This window comes from Hippoglossus hippoglossus, chromosome 6 (assembly GCF_009819705.1).
Source record: "Hippoglossus hippoglossus isolate fHipHip1 chromosome 6, fHipHip1.pri, whole genome shotgun sequence".
NCBI classification, from domain to species: domain Eukaryota; kingdom Metazoa; phylum Chordata; class Actinopteri; order Pleuronectiformes; family Pleuronectidae; genus Hippoglossus; species Hippoglossus hippoglossus.
The window spans coordinates 28,317,141-28,338,036 of record NC_047156.1 but is presented as its reverse complement, the minus strand read 5'-3'; the positions used below and the strand labels follow the sequence as shown (position 1 = coordinate 28,338,036).

At 41.0% G+C, this 20,896-nt stretch overlaps 1 protein-coding gene across 4 annotated transcripts in view; it reads right to left on the bottom strand.

The window, feature by feature from the left end:
* Nucleotides 1-20,896, bottom strand: part of bcar1 (BCAR1 scaffold protein, Cas family member) — a 105,885-nt gene that overhangs the window by 9,915 nt on the left and 75,074 nt on the right. For all 4 annotated transcript variants that reach the window (XM_034587332.1, XM_034587334.1, XM_034587331.1 and 1 more), the window contains one exon: nucleotides 2,613-2,762. In XM_034587332.1, coding sequence (XP_034443223.1) covers nucleotides 2,613-2,762 — 150 coding nt within the window. The remainder of the gene's footprint in view (nucleotides 1-2,612; nucleotides 2,763-20,896) is intronic.

Genomic DNA, 20,896 nt, shown 5'->3' with positions numbered 1-20,896 from the left:
TGAGGACCAACTGATATAATTGTTTTTCGAAATAAATGTCTCCCTTTCTGCCGGCTCCTCTCTCTGTGTCATCTTCATCAGAGGGGCTGAAATCAGAGTTTTCCTCCATGTTGACTTCCTGCTCTGACACATCCTCCTCCAAATCACTATCTGCTTCCTCACGTTGGAAGATTAGATCAAGGGCCCCTTACACAGTATGTCTATAGCTGCCATAATCTCAGTCACTGAAATGGCAGCTCACTTACCTTTATAATCTTATGACGCCACAACCCCTCTTTTGATCTATGTATTGATCTCAGTTAGCTCAGAATAAATGGATTCTAATTTGTTTATTTTTAGATTATTTTGTTAGATTGCTTATGCTTGCAGGTGCAGATCTCGTGTCTGTGTCAAGGCACCCTCTGACCTCTGTATAACATCTGTTCCTTATGTGCACCATTTATAATCACTCCTATGCTGTTTTACTCTTTCACTGTTTCGAGATTCCCCCGTGACCCTTCAAAGACCAGCAGGTGCCTGTCTCTGTGGGAACCTGGGCAAATATGGTGGGAACACAGACAGTTTTCGTGACAGTGTCAAGGTCCCCCTTCAACTCTGTTACCACTCTTCCATAAAAAATACACACAGATGGCATTCAAGATTCCCCTAAACCACCATTTTCCTTGATTTGACCCACACTGGTGGCTCTAAATCCATTTCAATAGATACGGGTCAAATTTGATCTGGAACAGCCTCAGTGTACAAAAACTTGTAGCACCTGTACGAAAGAATGTATGTCACTTTAGGAAAAGTCATACAATTTCAGGCTAAAAGAATACCATTCAGGGTATTTTTACTGCTGTCAAATGTCAAAATGGGTCAAATTTGACCCGAACAGTATGTAAAGGTTCAGCAATCTTAGTTATTGTTAAACAAATTCAGTTTGACCATTTAGCAGATGCAGATGGAAAGAGTTTTACTTCTAACACATACCACAGTTTTTCCTTTTCCACACTCCAGTCAGAGCTTATATTCCAGTGAAAAAAAAATCAGCTGTCACTCTCTCCACAGACCTCAAGTGAGTGTGATGCACAATGTTCACAAATAGCTCAATGTGCCACAAAGCTGAGCTGTGATTTTATTGAGTGTGTGTGATTACTTGTTATGGTCAGAACCATCTACCATGCGCCATCTTCCACACAGCAGTCATTTTGATGAAGTGTCATGTGTTGTGGTGTGTTCATTCTTCACCTCTCAGATTGCTGACTTAAAAAAATGCATTGTCATCTTGTTTTCTTCATACTTCCATTCTGTGCGCCTACTTCTTTTACCCTTCCTCCTGCTGCAGCTCTAGCTCTCAAATTGCGATAGCCGTAATTGAGTGACCTTTCTCGGGCTTGTCAGCATCAAAACTTCCATCCAGGGTGAGGTTGAATATTATATCAGATATTCATTTTGTACAGATATAGTATTGAGTTGTGTACTTTAATGGAAAATAATTCAATGCTCTGATATGACCCACTGCTGATAAATCTGTATACAGAACACAATCACACATTTATACATTTTGACCAAAACATCAGACCTCCACATCAAATCAAGATCACCAACACTGCTGCAGCTCCTTTATTGCTACTAATTATAACCAATACCATGATTGCATATGTTACACTCAAACATATGCGTTCCAGCCTTAAAAGTCAAATTGTCATTGTCAAAATGCTATGAAACATAACACATAACATAGTTTTTATCCAAACAGAGTACACAAGGGAAATAAAAATAACAAATATAGGCACAATGTATAACTTACACACATATATTTGAAATTGTGTATAGTGGGAATTCTTGAGTGATATCGTATATGTTGCAGTATGACTCACTGCATCACTTTACTTTTTTTGCTTTTTTGTGGAGGTGTAAGACTTGGTAAATGGTTTGTATTTATATAGCACTTTTCTAGTCTTGATGACCACTCAAAGCACTTTACAGTACAGTTTTGCCATTCACCCATTCACACACATTCATACATACAGTGCATCTATGGGCAGCACTTTTTTCTATGAGGGGCCATTCAGGGTTTAGTATCTTGCCCAAGGACACTTCCGCATGCAGATGGGGACAGGATCGGGCCGCCGACCTTCTTGTTGAAGGACGACCGCTCTAGCCCTAGACATGACCCATGAAAGAGCCCATTGCATTTTGGAGCAGATACAGATACATGTGCAGATTGAGGAATTTTGTTTCCCTTTTTTTTTTTTACATGACAGGAAAGGGCGTTAACCTTGGCAGAGGAATACACTCTGAGTGGCCTTCCAGTTACTAATGTTGCAATGCCACAAACCATTTAAATGTACGGAATGTATGTTAATATAAGTTGGCTATGGTGGGGAGTGATGTTTTTAATGTTTTACACTCAGTGTCGATAAAAACCTAATTTGGGGTTTAAAAGATAAGAATTAGAAAAATATGCTGGTTTACACAACAAAGTCAACATGAATCCATTATTACTGTGCAAGCCAATCAAACTAAATCATACTTGTGTAATGTCATAGAATAGATCTATCTAGCCGTATCTATTGTGTAGTTGGATGGACACACTCTCTCCTTGTCACACATACATACACACTGACCTGTGTGTTGGACTGCTGGCGGGTGGGTGGCACATCATATATGTCCTGCTGGATGGAAGGCGAATGTCTGGGTGGGACGTCATACTCGTCCTGGTCTGGTTTCACAGTGTCATATACATACACCTGTCCAACCCGAGTAGGAACTACCACCTGGACACAGGAACACAAGCAAGAGTCAAAACAAGAGTCACACAAGATATACACTGATCAGACACAACATACACACATTAAGTTTGTATTTATGTTGTGGTTTAATCATGTATTTTTGACTAAGTCAAGTCGAGAGGCCATGGAAAATGACTTTAATAACTAAATTAACTGTTTGGTGATATAACTGACAGTTCAGAATGTAGTACAGTATATACAACCATCAGTCACAACATTAAGACCAGTAAAGTCTTTAATATTGTGTCAGCTTTCAGTCACACTACAAACATCAGTCTAATGAAAAGATAATCAAGATAAAGGGCCTGATCTACTAAGATCCCAAATAAAGAGTGCTAAATTGCGGGTGCATTATAACAGATTGCACGTTTGGTTGGTGGGAGTTTTGCGGGTGATCTTCTAAAAATAATTGTGCAAATGATAACAGCTGCAAACATGGTAAAGGCAGTAGTATCTAATGAGTGTTTTGCGTGTGTTACTGGTTTCCGCCATGGAGCGTTAAGGAGAGCAGAGTGACTGCAAGCGCAAAGCGAAATTTAATGCCATGGAATTGGAATTGAATTTGCACGCAATCCTCAGTGTGTACCGTTAGTAGATCAGCTGGCATGTATTTTTGCGGGGGAAATCAAGTTTGCACACGTTTTTACACACACAAACATTTAGTAGATCAGGCCCAAAGTGCCTTGCTTATATCATAAAGTGCCTTCATCTAAAACAGTCAATGGGCCTTTGAAGGTCGTAATACACCACAAACAGTCCCTTTATCAGACTGAAGTAAAATTAATAAATAAATCGATAAATAAATAAAAGGTATCTTCATCTTTGAATGAGAATTAATTGATTCTCCACAGTAGATGAATAGAGAGCAAAGGTTGTCCAGGCTCATGAAAACACAGACACACACATAGAGGCAATAAAAACAAAGCAGAGATCCTTTCATAGTTGTCGTGGGAACAAGGCTGCCCCATTGTGTGCCTGTTTAAACTCTGTATTATATGGTTGGAGTGTAGAGTCAACTGGCAAGCCTATGAAACCACTACAGCTGTGCTATACAACATATACATAACAAAAGTACCCATCACAGCAGGATCTTTTAGTATCCTCCGATCATTCTAATTTTCTCTCCCTTATTTGTGACTGCTACAACATTTCCACGTAAATTAAATATTACCAGCAACAACTGCAGACAAAAGCCTCCACTTACCACTGGAATATTGTATCTAGTTGCAGATTAGTGTTCATTTTGTCAGCGATTTTTTATTAATCCTGAGATTAAAAGTCCATGTTAGTTTTAGTCATAGTTACAGCCATATACATTGCAAGGTCATATAATTATATTGGTCTGGTTACTTCAGGTCCCTGCTTGTTACTAAGGGTGACCAAGCTTTTCCGATCAGAGCCCTTACATCAGTGGTCACCAACCTTTCTGTGCCCAACATCACTTTTTAATTCCGAACGTAAACTGAGATCTACCTCCCTGATATCTTCCAAAAAACCCACTTAGGAGGGTCATATTTATTATTTTAGCAATTTCTGTTAAAGGATTAATGTACAAGCATAAATATACAAAAAGAAAGGCAGTTATGCAACTATTCAATGCACAATATTCACATTAATATCAATTTATATTTACAGCATTTGTTCAATGCACAATATTTACCTTCTCAGTTCAACAATATGTTCTGCAATGGAGCTGCTGGTGCAGCAAATATGTTTTTACATAGGCTTTGCATTAATATGGACATAAACAGGACTATTTCCTTGTATAAAAGAAGTCCTGTGTACTCAAATAAATACCAGTATTATACAGTATGAAGCCATGCATTTTCTGCTACTGCAAATATTTCACAATAAAACCCCTTTTTTTAAACAAAAGAAGGTATTCGGTCAACAGAAACGCTGGAGTGCTTTTATTTTGAAACACATGCAGAAAGATTTGTAACCATTTATGTTTATGAAATAAATTGATAAGATAAACATTAAAACTCAGGTGATTGTGTTTATTCTGCTGTTAACCAAAAGGTTTATCTGTCTGTCACAAACGAATTTCCAACATTTCCTTCACATGTGGCACTCTGAGGTTTTTACGTTTTTTCCCCCCTCTTAATTGGGGCTGTTGTTTTGGTAGTTTTTCCATACTTTTGTTGAGGGTTAAGGACAGGGGATGTCACGCCTTTCTAAGCCCTTTGAGACAAATTGTGATTTGCGAATATGGGCTGTAAAAATACAATTTGATTGATTGATTGATTACAGAACCATTTTAGTTGAGTTTTAGTCCAGACCAAGAATGAACATCTTGGTCAAACTTCAGTTTAAACTTTTTTCAAACAAGATTTCATCCAACTGATGCATTATAAAATTAAATCATTATCAAATGAACTATTAGTCTCGTAACATGAGTCAATCAGAGAGTGACCAGAAAAAAAGAAAAGTCTCCACAATAAGAAAAATGCTATGTGCTTAAAATAAAACCAGGCAAGGAACAAAACTTTATATATAAATATGATTTTTTATCTAAATGTTTAAATCCAAACAGTTCATCTGAATCAGACCAAATACCACAGATCTTTCTGTCTGTATTTGTGAGTCAAATCCTTGATTCATTTCACTCATCTCCAAGCCTGATGAATAGAAGCTCTCTGTTAATATTTGCTCAGCTCCCAGCTGTCAGAGGTATGCTGTGTATGTGACAGAGACAGATGATAGAACCATCTATCTGACAACCTGTCTGTACTACTGTGTCTGCTGCTCACTCTCGTTCTGCTTTCAACTCTCCAACTTCATAGCACATCCCATGGCATATATTTTTTACGGAATTATATTGTTGTGGCTTCAAGAGGAATAATTTCACCACCAGTTTAACAAAATCCTTGAAAGCTGAGGATGTATTTTTTTTTTTTATCTCTATCATGGTTTCTCTCTGATTCTCAGTCTGTCACACACACACACTCACTCACTCACTCACTTACTCGCTCATGTAAACTCCCCTTTGCTCATAGTCAGAAAGCTTTCAACAATATTGACAACCCTTAGCTAAGTGCCAGATGGGTCCCACAGACCGCCACACACACAGTGCCCAGCCCTCTGTCCAGTTGATAATTTATATTATTGATCACCTCTCCGTGTGCACACTGGAGAATAAACACACATCATTCATTATTTGTATTATCACCACTGTTAACTGATAATGCTTTTTAATACAAGCACAAGTGCTTCATGTGTGTACTGTGTCTCTTTGTATATGACCAGTTAAAGAGCTGCTTTGACTTTGGTCACACTGTAGAACCAAACATGTTAACAGCACTGACTGTAAAGCTCCCACTCTATAACAGCATCGGTGATAATTTACTGTAGCTAGGGCTGGGTGATAAAACACAAGTGTTTGAGTACAAAAATAACTTTGGGAGTTTGAGGGGTAACAGTGTAGCTGATTAGTGACCTATCTTAAAACGTAATAATACAGAAAAAAACATAAAATTACTCCATACTGCTTGTGTGGTGTCATCAAAGTCTCCGCAAGCCCCGAAATTCATTTTCGACTTGAAATGAGGTAATTTGCACCATGTTTTAAGCTTAAAAGTGCAACAGAAGTGGCTAAGCCAGCGGAAGTTAGCATTTCCGACGGTCACTGAATGAACCTCGTCGGAAGATATCAGCAGACATTTAGGCTAAAAACACTATGTAAATAATGCCGTTTCGAGTCGAATATGAATGTCGGGGCTTCCAGACACTTTGATGACACCACAGGAGCAGTATGGAGACATGTTATGGTTTTTATGTTGTTTAATTACGTCTGAAGAAGGACTCACTATTGACTTCAATTGTATTGGATTCTGCTCAAAAAACGTTGACCCCCTGAGACTCCAGAAGTGTTTTGTGGACTCAAACACTTCATTCACCCCCCCATCGGCATAGGGGTGAGCAGATAAGCAGTGAATTTTCATTTTTAGATTAACTATCCCTTTAAAGTGCCTGGAACGATTCGGAGTCTTGATCCGAAATCATTGATTAATAACTATTTTACAATATAGGACTAAATGGTGAATATCCCATGTGGTTATCAGTTTGTGTGTGAAGAAGGGCAGAGACAAGCGGGGACACACACACGAACGCACGCACACACACACACAGTGAAACCCACTCCTGCAGACATGTTCTTCCCGCAGATTAACTTTAACTTCATTGTTGTAGAAGAAGTGACCTCCCGTTTATCCAGGAACATTGATATGAATTCAGCAGGTTTTTTGTAAAGATCAGTTCTAAGTGTGTGATGATTAGAAAACATCTGAGGAGCATAGTCAAGTGTTGACCAGCGAAAAGGAACTGATTTAAGATAAGACAAAACTTTATAGATCCACACACCAGAAAAATGCAGCTGTTACAGCAGCAGGCACCTCCGAATGAGGTAGACAAGAGCATAAATACATATAATAAATATAAAAAAGCAATAGAATAAAAAATGTAAATTAAAATTAAATTAAAAAAGGTGTGTCCGTTATATACACCTTTTCACTTTAGTGGTTTGTATGAAATGTTATAAGTAAAGTGCAGTGGCACAGGATGATTGTACAAGCAAGTAAAATGTGTTTTGTGCATTAAAAAAAAAAATTATATCGCAAATAAACATAATAAAGAAACAAAATGTAAAAGTCCAAACACTGATATCGAGATTGCAGATGATGAGAACATGGATGAGGCTAAGGTCAATGACGGCTTTCACTGTACCCACCTTCACAGTCAGGTGTCATACTCCCTGAACCTAAAGGAGAGCGCCTGCCCTCACCACCTGAGGAGGAGGTAGGCGTATGCCTATAAACAGATAACAAAAAATTATAGCTACTAAAAGCAGCAATGGGTCGTAGCCGGGCATTTTGAGGAAGTATAGGAGGAACATGAAAAAAAGAGCAGGAAGAGGAAAATGAGCTTTTCATGATACATTTTAGATTAATAGACTTAAGCAGAGTTATTGTGCTTCAACCAGGATTTGAGCTCCCAACCTTGGACAATGAAGTCAAGTCGTGATTTTGATGATCTTGATGAGCTACCTGCCAGGTGACCCAACTTCTCTCACGATGTCACTTGACAATATGACTTAAGGCAGTCTGCAGGGCTGCTGACTATTGCTACTGTAAAAAATAATAATAATAGTAATCTAGATACAATTTTGATCATTTCTGTACTTCATCTAGACAGTATAGAGATGCCTGTAATTGATTTTCACAAAGTTTGATTGATCCATGAGTGAGAAACTGGTGTTTAAAGATTATGCATTTCCATGGATTGCAATAGGTGACATGATGATAGAGTTCAAAACATTAAAAAAAATGCTGTTATTGAGATACATTTCTGAAATTGTTCACATTACATCTACACATACACACACAAACACTAGAATCAAAACTATTCTGGTAAAAGTTTAAAACCAGAAAGTCATTCTCCCCCACTTAGCACAGGACCTGTCCAACACCCCACACAGCCCTGAAATCATCCATGTTATTAGTCAGTCTAAAGAACGCATGCTCAACTCTCACAACCTCTCAAACCATTTTATTTTTGCGACTTTTCAAAATTGCCAATTTTGCAGTTGCAAAAATAAAGTTCATTAAGACCAGAGTTTGTCTTTTATTTTGTGTATATTTTGGTCCAAATACCAAGAAGGGAATAGAAAAAACCTCTCCCAAACCCCCCACCCACTCCTGCAGTAGCTTACAAAGATCAGGACACCACTAAATGATCTAAAGTTTCTGGAAGGGAACAGAAAGGACAACCCTCTTCAGAGCTCAGGTCCAGGTGAGCTCTGTATCTGTTTGTAGCTATTGCTCCATTTATAATCCTCCATTGGATGTCAGCCATCCGTTTCTCAACAGGAGGCTTATACAAGACCCGTCAGCTGCCATTATGGGAAGAGTCCAAGCCAAAACCCTCAGTCCATCTCGACTCCCTGACTCCTGTAAGAGAGCGGTGGTTCAGTACCTTCACACAGCTAGAGTAGAGCTGCTTCCCTTCACAGGAGCTGAATGTTCCCAGTGCTGGAGTCTTTAGGGATAACAGTAGGTTGCTCTCCTCTCTCCACTCCCCCTCAGCAGGACTCACACTCAGGGAAGGGAAGATGTATTCTTGTTCTTCACTTCACTGGTCAGCCAGACCTCGGCTCTCAGCGAGGTCATACCTCTGTCTCCCTACATCAGTTTCCCAGGAAGACTGGATGTGTTCTCTGCACTCCACTGACCTACCAAACATGCCTCTTTTCCCCCCAGTTAACCATGGCTGAAGCAGCCTTCTCATATAAGGGCAGAATGCCCTCTAACTCTTGAATGTCCCCCTGACCCTGGACAAGGACATTTACATCATCAGCATAAGCTGATACTACCCCAGGGGTCTGTGAGCCAGTTAAGGCAGACACAGGCCCCTCAGCAGGTTCCTGAACAGGAGAGGTTCTATGGGGCAGCCCTGCCTGATCCCTCTTTTAACTGATACAGGACTGCTGAGCCCTCCCCCCACCTTCACAACACAACATGCATCACTGTACAACAACTTCAACCAGGACAGAAAGTGCTCCCCGACACCAAAAGCCTGCAGTGTGGAAAACAGAAAAGAGTGACCAACACGATCAAACGCCTTCTCCTGATCAATGGAAATGATGCCAACATTGTTATTGTACAGTTTACATACATCAAAAACGTCTCTCATTAAAAACAAATTGTCCAGCATGGATCTGTCAGGGACTCAGTATGACTGATCAGCACCAATAAATAATTCAATAAAAACTTTCAGTCTATTAGCTAAAACCTTAGATAGTATTTTTTAGTCTGTACATAAAAGAGCCACAGGTCTTAGATCCCCCTTTTTAGGCAGCAGGGAGATTACAGCGTGTCTACAGTAGGCTGGAAGAGTCCCTTTTCCAAAAGACTCCCTAAACACATCGAGCAGGTCATGTCCCAAAATACTCCAGAAAAGTTTGAAGAAGTCTGCAGGTAATCTGGAGCCTTGCCTGCGGCCATGTGTGAGACTGCAGTGGTCAGCTCCTACAGAGAGATGTCAGAGCTCAGGGTGTTTCGTTCAGCTGTATTTAGTTGTGGAGGATCTCAGAGAAGCTCGGCGTCAGATTCCACGTCATAACCATCTGCCTTGAACAGGTCGGTGTAGGAAGCCACTGCATGCCTCCTCATCTCGGCCGGTTCAGAGGTCAGACGGAGACACACCATCTGCTTACTATGAGTCACGGACCTCTCCAGGTTAAGGAAAAGGTGGTTGGTGCTTCTATGTCTCTTAGCTTTGTAAAGCGGGCTTGGACCGGAGCTCTTTTAGCTTTCTCCTGGAGAAAGGAGTTCAGCTGTTGCCTTTAAAAGAGCATCTGTTCAGGGTTGGAAGACACACTCTGCAGCTCTCTGATCTCTGCCTCTAACTGCTCCATTGCTCTTCTAAGGTTAGAAGTGGAGTATGATGTGTAGTGCTGGCAGAACACCCTGATTTGGCCCTTCCCTACCTCCCACCACTGACTCAGTGAAGGAAAACACGCTTTCCTGGATCACCAGTTAGGCCAAAAGAAATTAAATGGGAAAAAGTTCAACATTAAAATGCCAGAAAGACCCAGGTTTTCTAGTGGGAGATAAAACCAACTCTACTAAAACTAAATGATGGTCTCTAAAACCAGCAGCAGTAACCCTGCCAACTGTTATTTTAACCCAGTTGTATTGTTTTGTTGAAGGATGCTTCATCCTCCACACATCCACAAAATATCTCTCCTTTAACATCTGAGACAGAAAAGATGATGACAGAGGATGGAGCTCCTGTCCTGTCCGGTCTAAAGTGACGTCAGTGCAACAGTTCCAGTTTAATATCAGGGAAGTAATCAGTCACTTCCACTGACCTGCCAAAAGAATCATTGAAGAAATCAAAATATAGCCTCAAAATTATATCACGATATTTCAAGGAAATTTGCGATAACAATATGTATGATGATATAGAAAAAAGAACATTTTATCTGTGATTGCAGCTTGCAGGCAGCAGCATTTATTAGTGCAAACAAAATGAAGATGATAATTTTCCATCCTTCTTTTCCTTCTTGCGACTTTAGCACCAGGGGTTTGGTTGACCTGTTAGCAGCCAAGTCCTGTGTGATGACCTTTTTAGGTCCCGAGCACCGTGCAAGGACCTATTGTTTTTGCTAGAATTCTTCTACTTCTTCTGACAAAAGAAATTACTTTTTGGGGGCCTTAACATACTTGAAAACCCACCAAATTTCGCAGGCGCATCAGGTCTGGTGAAAATGTACGTATTTTAATGTGCTCAGGAACATATGACTCAATAGCGCCCCCTATAATTTTCAATGAGGGTCTTTTTATTCACTTATTTTCACCTACAGTAATGAAAATTGGCACACGTGTATCATGCCCAGACCCGCAAAAAATCGTCTTGACACTCTTTAACACACCCAACAGGAAGTGGGCCATTTTGGATTGAATATGAATTTTTGCTGTTTTCACACGTGCTACAAATTCGTACTTCTCCTAGAGATTTCATGCGATCGATTTCACATATGGTCTATATGTTAGAGACTTAAACAATAAGTGCTTATAACTTCCATGTATATTGTTCAATCCGCCTCAAACCACATATGTACAACAAAGGTCCTGCCCTGAACAGATTCATATGATAATATTTGATCATAGTCATAGCGCCCCATACCTGTAACAGTAAATATCATGTTTTACATTTTGGTGTCCTGCAGCTAGCCTGTTCACCTGAATCATGTGAAATTTGGTCAGAAGAGTCCGAAGGAGTTGATGAAGCCATAGAACCAAACTTGGGAGTTTTCGGGAGTTTTCGGGAGTTTTCAACAGTTTTCGTCCTGTGCATGGCGGCGAATCTCGATGTCTCTCGCCAAGAACCTTCAAGTAGCTGTTACTTCCATGTTTTCGCTCCATTCACTGTCAAACTTCATTTTTGTGATACTTTGACATATTACACCTACATTTTTCATTTGATCCACATCAAAATTGATCAGGGAAGCCTTGAGAAGCTGGTGATGCCATATTGTGACACTTAAGCCTTTGCATTGAACCGCAATGGCGTGCATTTCGATGGAACGCTAAAAAACAGGAAGTGGCTGTAACGTCACTGCACATGCTCCAATCTGCCAACAAATGGACATGTACAGTGAGAGTCACTATGTGAACACAAGGACAATATTTGGCGGCTGAGGCAGAATGGCTCAATAGCTCCACCTAGTGAAAACTGGAAGTAGTCCCCCTGGTTCATGTATCATTTGAATGACATGAATTTTTCCCAGCCGACTCCAGACATCGTAGCTGAATCGTGAGACGTGATCAGCGAGCATTCCCTGACGCCATCGATGGACACGGGGGCATGCTCTGACATCCTTCCCGTCGGGTCCTGAGCAAACGCCTCTTCGTGGACGATATGATATGGCACAGCCCTAATCAGAATAATATTCATCTTCAATGTCCATTTCACTCACCTGACTGCTGTCTAGCCCAGCCTCTACCAGCTCTATGTGCAGCCCAGTACCAGACTGCAGCCCCTGCTCCATGTCAGCAACCTTCACCTCTCCTGCTGTACCAACTTTAACCTGCTCTCTGCTCACATTTTCACCACCACTTTTCTTCTCCGCCCTTAATAGAGATTCAGTCTCCAATGCCTCTTGCTTCTATTTTTCCTCTTGCAACACTCGGCCGCACCTCGGCCGCGGGATCAGCCACAGTTGCCTCCCCCGCAGCGGCAGACAACGCAGCAGCGGTACTGGCTGGCTGCCCCCACGCAGGCGTGGCAGCTTTTCAGACTCCGCAGATCCTCCCAGAGGAGTTGCATGTGTCCGAGTGAGATGCTCCGCAGTTTCTACGGACTTTATCCGCCGACCTTCTGAATAATGTCCGTAGAAATCCAGGAGAAATCAATGTGAGAACACAGCAGGGGAGCCGTACACAAAATCACGTGAACTACAAAACAAAGTTAAAATGACACTTCCTGCCTCTGCCAGCTGACCCCGGCTGCTCCACCTCTCGCCTGAATAATGCGGAGTATTTGTTGCTGTTGTGGACACGTCTGTGCAGAAAACCTTCCGCTGTGTTAGGCATGTGTGTAAGCGAGATTAAGGGTAAACTCTGGACCAAATTCTCTAGGTTTTACCCAGAGACCATGTCTGAAAACAGCTGAAGTATCAGAAAACAGGGGTGGTAATGTAGTTGCTAACCAATGAGTAGGGTATTGTTTCTTTTCTGTCAAGAGTACAGTTTGTGTTGTTTCATCAGAACATATAAAGTCTGCCTGGGAGGCATATCTTGGTGTGGAGTTGACAGATGAGATGAAGGGAGGGGATGGAGAGGATCCATTTGGTCTCAATTAATGCCAGGTTGCAGTTGATTCTATTTAAAGTCATGCATAGATTACATTATTCTAAAGAATTTTTTTCATATAATGTATCCTAATGTATCTGATATTTATGACTACTCTGTACTCTGTCCCCTTCTCGCATGATATTTTTAAATGGTATTCTAAAATGTATGATCTACAGATTGAACCTGAAACACTGGTTGCCCTGTTTGGCTGCTCTGTAGTTTCTCTTGTACTGCCATATACTGTACAGTAGACCCTTATTTTTGGTATGCTAGTTGCAAAGAGAATAATACTCAGTGAATAGAAAGCCACCAGTTCTCCTTGTTTCTCCAGATGGTTAATTGAACTAGTTTCAGGGTTACATCTTGAGAGGCTTCAGTGCAACACGCAAGGTTTTCAGATTAAAAGGCACCTTAACATCCCTGAAACCCATTCTACAGTTTGTGGGCATTATATATGTATATGTTTGGTGTATGAGGTATACTTTTTTATTTTTATTGAACCTTGTTTGTTTTGTTTCTGTGCTGAGGTAATTTATATTCATAATGTGTATGAAATATGTAACAGGCATATTTTACCCAGTGTGTGGTGACAGGGTCTGGCTGACTTCTTCTCACACTAATTCTTTTGAAGAATAGTTTTTTAACTGGGTGTGGAAAAGAGAGACAGACAAAAAGGAAGATATTATAGTTTTTTACTGTTTAATGTTGTATATCTGTACCTGGTATGCTGTACCTTTTATTTTTATTTTCTTGTTTTGCTTTGGAGCAAGTGGAATTCAGCAGGGGGGAGTGAAACAGAGTCTGAATGGTATGTGATTCCACTTGCTAAAATTCATATAACATGATGCAAGGTTATCACTGAGGAATTGTTGGCTTAAGGGTGACCCTCTCAGAAGAAGGTAGTACAACTGTTGGTGGTTCGAAAGCATTGCCAGTCTGTAAGTGACGAGCCCGAGGTGAGTTGCTGAGTGCAGAACTGTGTACAAATATTGTGTATTATGGCACTATGTCGACGATATCAACACATATGCCTTGTGACTCATGAGTTATGGGTTGGTTGTTGTACTTTTAAAGTAATACAATGTTCAAATAGTGACTTAATGCATTCCCTGCCATAGCTTGCTAGCCTCCGTGCTAACAACGTGCTGTTCTTTTGTTGCATGCTGTGTCTAAAACGTTTTTCGTTAAAAACAGTGTTTGAAACACACTAATAATGGTGTGCCATTGTAAACAGGAAGCAGATTCTCTGATCTACAGTTGGTTGCTTAGTTGCAGAAAATACTACGAATGTTGAACAGCAATGTAATAAAGAGCAGTTATATCTTGTTGATGAGGTGGGACTATTACTGACTGTAAAGGGTTAGCAACACTTGAAAGTCACGGCTGATAGCTGATAGCTGATAACCTTAACCCTCACACACATTTGTACTTCTATCGTAGTGAGGACACTCATTGGCATAATGCTTTCCCAAGACCCTAACCCTATACACTAAATACCTTACCCTAACCTGAACCTAATTCTAACCCTAACGCTAAAACCAAGTCTTAACCCTCAAACAGCCCTTTGAAACAGTGAGGACCGGTCAAAATGTGCTCTCTTTCCAAAAATGTCCTCACTCTGTAGGGTCTATGCTTAAAATGGTCCCCACAAAGGTAAAAGTACAGGAAAACACACACATTTTGGAAGGGCACCACAACCATCCTTATTTATCTTTGACATCCATTGAACATATGTAAAAATCTTAATTCAGTCAGCACCACTTTCATAAAAAAAATATTTTCAATAATTGTGATAAGTTTCATTGGGCAGCATGGTTCTCTTCTGGGACATCCCTGCCCTTCCACGTATATACGTGGAAAGCCTGAGGTAAGGACAGCACACCTCTCAACCCTTTCCTGTGCATACATGGAACATCTGAGGCAGGGAGGGCAACAGCATATGACCCCCCAAGTTAACATGCCAGACAAACCTCCCTGGCTTTTCGTGCTTTCTGGAAGTTCCAGCAGGAGAAGTAAGGAGGCATGACATGGAATAAGGCAAAAACCTACGCCAATAGATATGAGGTTACAGATGAAATTAATAGAGAAAGATCATACACTGTTGGCTGAGTTTTCAGCAGCTGGACTTGTGTTTCTTTTATTATTCTTCTTCTTCTCCTTTGTTCGGTTTATTGGCAGGTCGCAACCCACGTTAAGGGTTAGGGTCTACTTTACACTCGTAGTCTTTTAAGTACTGGGGGCTTTTCCTCTCTCTGTTGGGATAGCGTGTACTATGACTATCTCCTCCCTCACCTGTCTGGGTGTGTGTAGTTTCAGTGTGGGCTTCCTGTGTCCCTTTTAAACTTCGGTCTGTTACCTTATCTTTTGCCATGGGGATACAAATATCTTCCCATGAAGATCGTCATCGCTGGGGGCGCTAGTGAGATGAGTGCAGTGTAGACGTGTTTTCTCGAGGCTCACACAGTTCTACTGATATAATCGCCTCTTTAATGCTAGACTCTACGTTTTTGCTCTAAGAATCTTCGCAGTCAGTTTATCTTTTCCTGGACGTTAAAATGTCACTTAAAACTTCACGAGCCGGAAAAGGAGCTCGCCCGCTACCCGAAGCTGCCGCTAGCCGTGACCTTGCTAGCAAGAAACCCACAGACATGTCACTGCTCGAGGAGGAGGTTGAGCTCCCACTTATCTGGCAAAAAATGTCAAACAAGCTCCTGCAGTCCTTTAACGAGCGGTTCGACCAGTTCAAACAGAGTTTTCAGAGTCTTTTCTCTGCCCAGCAAGTGCTCACGGAGAGGCTGTCCGCCACCGAGAATCAAGCCACAGACCACGAGCAGCGCAATCACGCCGTGGAAACTTCAGTCACTGAGTTACAGCGGGAAAACAAAAAACTAAGGGCCAAGCTGTGTGATTTAGAAGGGAGGTCCAGGCGCCAAAACATAAAGATTGTTGGCATCCCAGAAGGTGAAGAGAAAGGGAGGCCAACCGAGTCTCCAATTTGATTCCCAAGTTGCTAGGGGACGACAACTTCACTAAGCCAGTAGTCATCGACAGGGCGCACCGCACACAACAACCCAGACCATCAGAAGGCTCTCGACCCCGCACGATAATAGCACGGGTGCACCTCGCACAGGAAAAGGAAAAGATTCTACGGCTCGGGAGGCAGCAGTCAATGGAATACGAAGGAAACCGAATCTTGATTTTTCCCGACTATACAGCGGAGGTGATGGAGCAACGGCGGGGCTTCCGTGCAGTACAACAGCTGCTGAGAGAGAAGGCGATCTGGCACTCGCTGCGGTTCCCGGCCAAACTCCACGTTCATCATCAGGGGCAAGTGAAGGTATTTAACGACCCGGCTGAAGCGAAGCAAAAATTTCTCCCTGCTTTTTCAGCCGGTGGTCCCAGATGTGGATGAGGGTAACTCTGTTTCATTTGGGGAAGCATTGGGTGGGGGTTTTGTTCATGTACTTGTTAACTGTTAATTCAATTTTTTGTTTGTTGATGCTGCCTGCCAGGCTGAATGCTAAGTTTGTGTTTGCTTATAACGTAATTATTATTTTGTTGGCCGATGCTCAATCTCGTGTTTTTAAGTTATCATAAATGAGTAATATGATTTTCTGTTTTCAGTCATCCATAATTGATCCAAATGGCAGGTTTTTAATCCTAACTGGATATATAAATGTACTCCCCGTTACACTGGTAAATGTCTACGGGCCAAATACAGATGACCCTGCCTTCTTTTGTAAATTGTTCAATTTAATTCCTGATAATGACTTGATCCATATAATGATCGGAGGTGACTTTAATTGTTATCTTGACCCATATCTGGACAGACTATCCTCAGCTCCTCCCCCCAGTATTGTGGCTGTTAAAACTCTCAATAATTTGATGATGTCAAAGAAGGTGGTGGATATTTGGCGACTGAAACATCCATCTGATCGTGATTATTCTTTTGATTCTAATGTACACAAGTCCTATACAGGGATCGACTATTTTCTAGTCGACTCTAGACTGATGTCCAATATTGACAATGTCAAATATCACAATATAATAATATCAGACCATAGTCCGGTTGAGTTGAACCTCCGAATGTCCCTCCCCAGACAAGCCTATACCTGGCGTTTCAATCCCCTCTTACTCCAAGACCAAGCATTTCAAAAATACATAACAACGAATATTTCACAGTTTCTTGAGATCAATGACAACGGGGAGGTGAGTGACTCAACATTGTGGGAAACACTTAAAGCTTGTATTAGAGGCCACATTATTTCTTATGAAGCTACATTGAAAAGGGCTAGGAGAAATAGATTGGAGGAGATTGATGGAGAATTGCTGGTTGCTGAACAGGTTTATAAAAGCTCTTTGCTCCAATCAGATTATAGTAATATTCTTAAATTGAAATATTAATTCAATTCCATTCTGGGGGAACAGATTGGTAAAACACTTCTCAAACTTAAACAGAGACACTTTGAGTTTGGCGACAAACTACAAAAGTTATTGGCAAGACAATTAAAGGGAGAACAAGCGAAACGAGCCATCTATAAAATTAAATCCAAATCTGGCCTGATGCTTACTGACTTGAAAGATATCAACAATCGATTTCAGGAGTTTTACTCAGATATTTACACGTCCAAATCGACAGCTACACAGGAAGACTTAAATCGTTTCTTCGAACCGCTTCAACTCCCACAATTGGATGCCGCCTTCAGGGGAAATTTGGACTTGGATTTCTCGTCATCTGAGGTACAGGAGGCAATAAAAGCATTCCCTTCCGGAAAGGCGGCCGGACCGGATGGGTTTGGGCCAGAGTTTTACAAGGCTTTTCAAAATGCTCTCACACCTATATTAATGAGAATGATTTGCGATACTTTTAAAAACAAGAGGCTCCCAGCCTCCTTGAGCGAAGCAAACATTTGTGTCCTATTAAAAAAAGATAAAGATGAAACGGATCCTGGCAATTACAGGCCCATTGCCCTGCTAAATTGTGATTTGAAAATAATAACAAAAGTATTAGCAAAAACGCTCAGCCACCATATAGCAAGCATAATCCACCCAGACCAAACAGGTTTTGTTCCAGAAGTACCTGTCTGGAACAAAACCTGTAATGTAATGTCCGCAAAATTTTAAATGTTATGTACGCTGTTCATGACAAAGAGGATGACCCTGCTATACTATCTTTAGATGCGCACTTTTGACATGATAGAGTGGCCCTATTTGATTGAGACTCTCAGGAAGTTTGGATTTGGGGATACATTAATAGAATGAGTCAAAATATTATATAATCATCCAAAATCCTTCATCCTTACAAATGGGGACAGATCCAAACCGTTCCCTTTGCAATGTTGTGTTCGCCTAGGGGACCCATTGTCCCCCTTGCTATTTAACATAGCGCTGGAGCCCCTGGCGATTGGAATTAGAGGACATCAAGACATTAAAGGTATTAAACTGGGAGGTATTGAGACCCGTGTGACCCTGTATGCTGATAACCTTTTCGTCTGTCTTGGCGACCCAGCATCCTCCATTCCCATCCTTCTTGAATATATAAACTCCTTTGGGAGTATTTCTGGTTATACCGTAAATTGGAAAAAGAGCGAATTTATGCCTTTGGTAGATAAATTCACCAATGACTTTTTGGAAAAACTGCCTTTCCTTGTAGTGAAAGATCGTTTCACGTATCTTGGCCTTAAGCTCACGAGAGATCCAAAACATCTTTTGAAATGTAACTTTACAGAATCAATAGAAAAACTCAAAGAAAATATTGAGTCCTGGAGAATATTGCCCCTACCCATGATAGGACGGGTAAACGCAGTCAAAATGGTAAGCTTACCTAGGTTTCTATATCTTTTTCAGAACCTGCCCATATATTTAAATGCATCCTTTTTTAAGAAGCTCGATTCTATCATAGTTTCTTTCATATGGGGTTACAAATCACACAGGATATCCAAGCCTCACCTACAGAAGCCCACTAAAAAGGGTGGTCTCGGTTTGCCAATTCTGGAACACTACTACTGGGCAGCTAACTCCAGAGCTCTTACTTACTGGAATTGCAGCAGTGCAGAGGCAGAGAAGGACCCTTTGTGGCTACAACTTGAGGCCTCTGCTAAAAATTAAAAAATTCCTCACTTCCTGCACTTTTGTTTTCCAGCCCTACCCTCATAGACAGGTCAATCCGACAGAACTTTACCCTAAAGAATTCTTTGCGAATATTAAACCAGATAAAGATTGCTCGCCGGGCCCCCAGTGTCTCTATACATGCACCAATTTGCCAAAACCACACATTCAAGCCTGGACAACTGGATGGGGTTTTTGCAGTTTGGAGAGAGAGGGGAATCAGAACTTTCCTAGATTTGTATATTGATGGCCAATTCGCTTAATTTAGTCAACTAAGAACTAAGTTTAATCTTCCAAACTCACATCTTTTTAGATATCTTCAAGCCAGGCACTATGTTCAGGAAAAGTGTCAAGACTTTAAGTCCCCCACCACCACTCACCCTCTCCTTGAAATTCTCTTGCTCCCTCCTGACTCCAAGCATCTAGTATCAAAATTTGTAGAATGTCTGGCTGATCAGGTTTCTTCTGACCTCATTAGGGAGGCCTGGGCTAGGGACTTGAACTCAGATATATCAGCTGAGCTCTGGGAAGTGGCAATGACTCGGATTAATTCTTCACGACATTCAGCCAAACCACGATCTGGCCATCCTTGGATGCTGTGCAGAGACTCTTAAACTTCCTTATGATACACAAACTGCTCTACACCTAGGGATGGTGGTCGCTAAGAAACTTATTCTTCTGACTTGGAAGTCTACTTCTCCACCCTGCTTTACATACTGGCTCAAGGAGATGTTGTCTGTTATACAAATGGAAAAACGGCGTCTCCACAAAGGCAACACACAGAAAAGATTTGAGAGAACATGGGGACCTGCTTTGGCACAGTGCAATATATCTTTAAGTCCACAGCAACTCTGACCTACCTGGCTACATCAGTTGATGTAGTATATTACTCTGTTCACTTGTTCATGTTACTTGGCCCTATCTCCGAGATAAGGCTATTGTGAGAACATTCCTGAAAGACCATATATGTAATTGAGTAATCTGTCTGGCAGCTTTATTTTATTTTTTGTTGTTTGTTTGTTTGTTTGTTTTTTGCTATGTTTTTAAAAAAATTTTTTAATTTGTATTATGTCCTGTCAACACTTTCTTATATACCTGAAAATTGTAAATAAAGTATAAAAAATAAATTAAAAAAAGATCGTCATCGCTTGTCTGCAGATCTGTCTTAGTCTGTCGATCGACTACACCTTTTGAAACAAACTTCATCAGCCTGTGTTTCAGAACTCTCCCTGTGTTTGGATTATAGACTAGATATGATGTTTTTGTCATACCCACAAAAATCCCCTTTTCACACTGTGAGTCTAACTTTCCAATATCTTCATCTTTGACAGATCATGTTTTGTCTTTGTCAGAATGTAATATGGAGTCCTACACGTCTATTATAGCATCTGTTGTGTATGACAGCAGCAGTCATTACAGCATATGTCCACAATTGCTTTGGTAAGTTGCTCTCCAGTAGCATGCATCTTGCCATATTAAAACATGTTCTCCAGTTCCTCTCAGCTGTCCCATTTTGATGGGCTGAGTAAGGTGCTGAGGTTTCATGTCTTATCACATTCTTACTGAGTAGCGACTGAAAGTCTGTTGCTGTAAACTCTGTGCCATTGTCTGATCTGATACGTTTGATTTTTCCATAAGGTGCCATATCAGCAA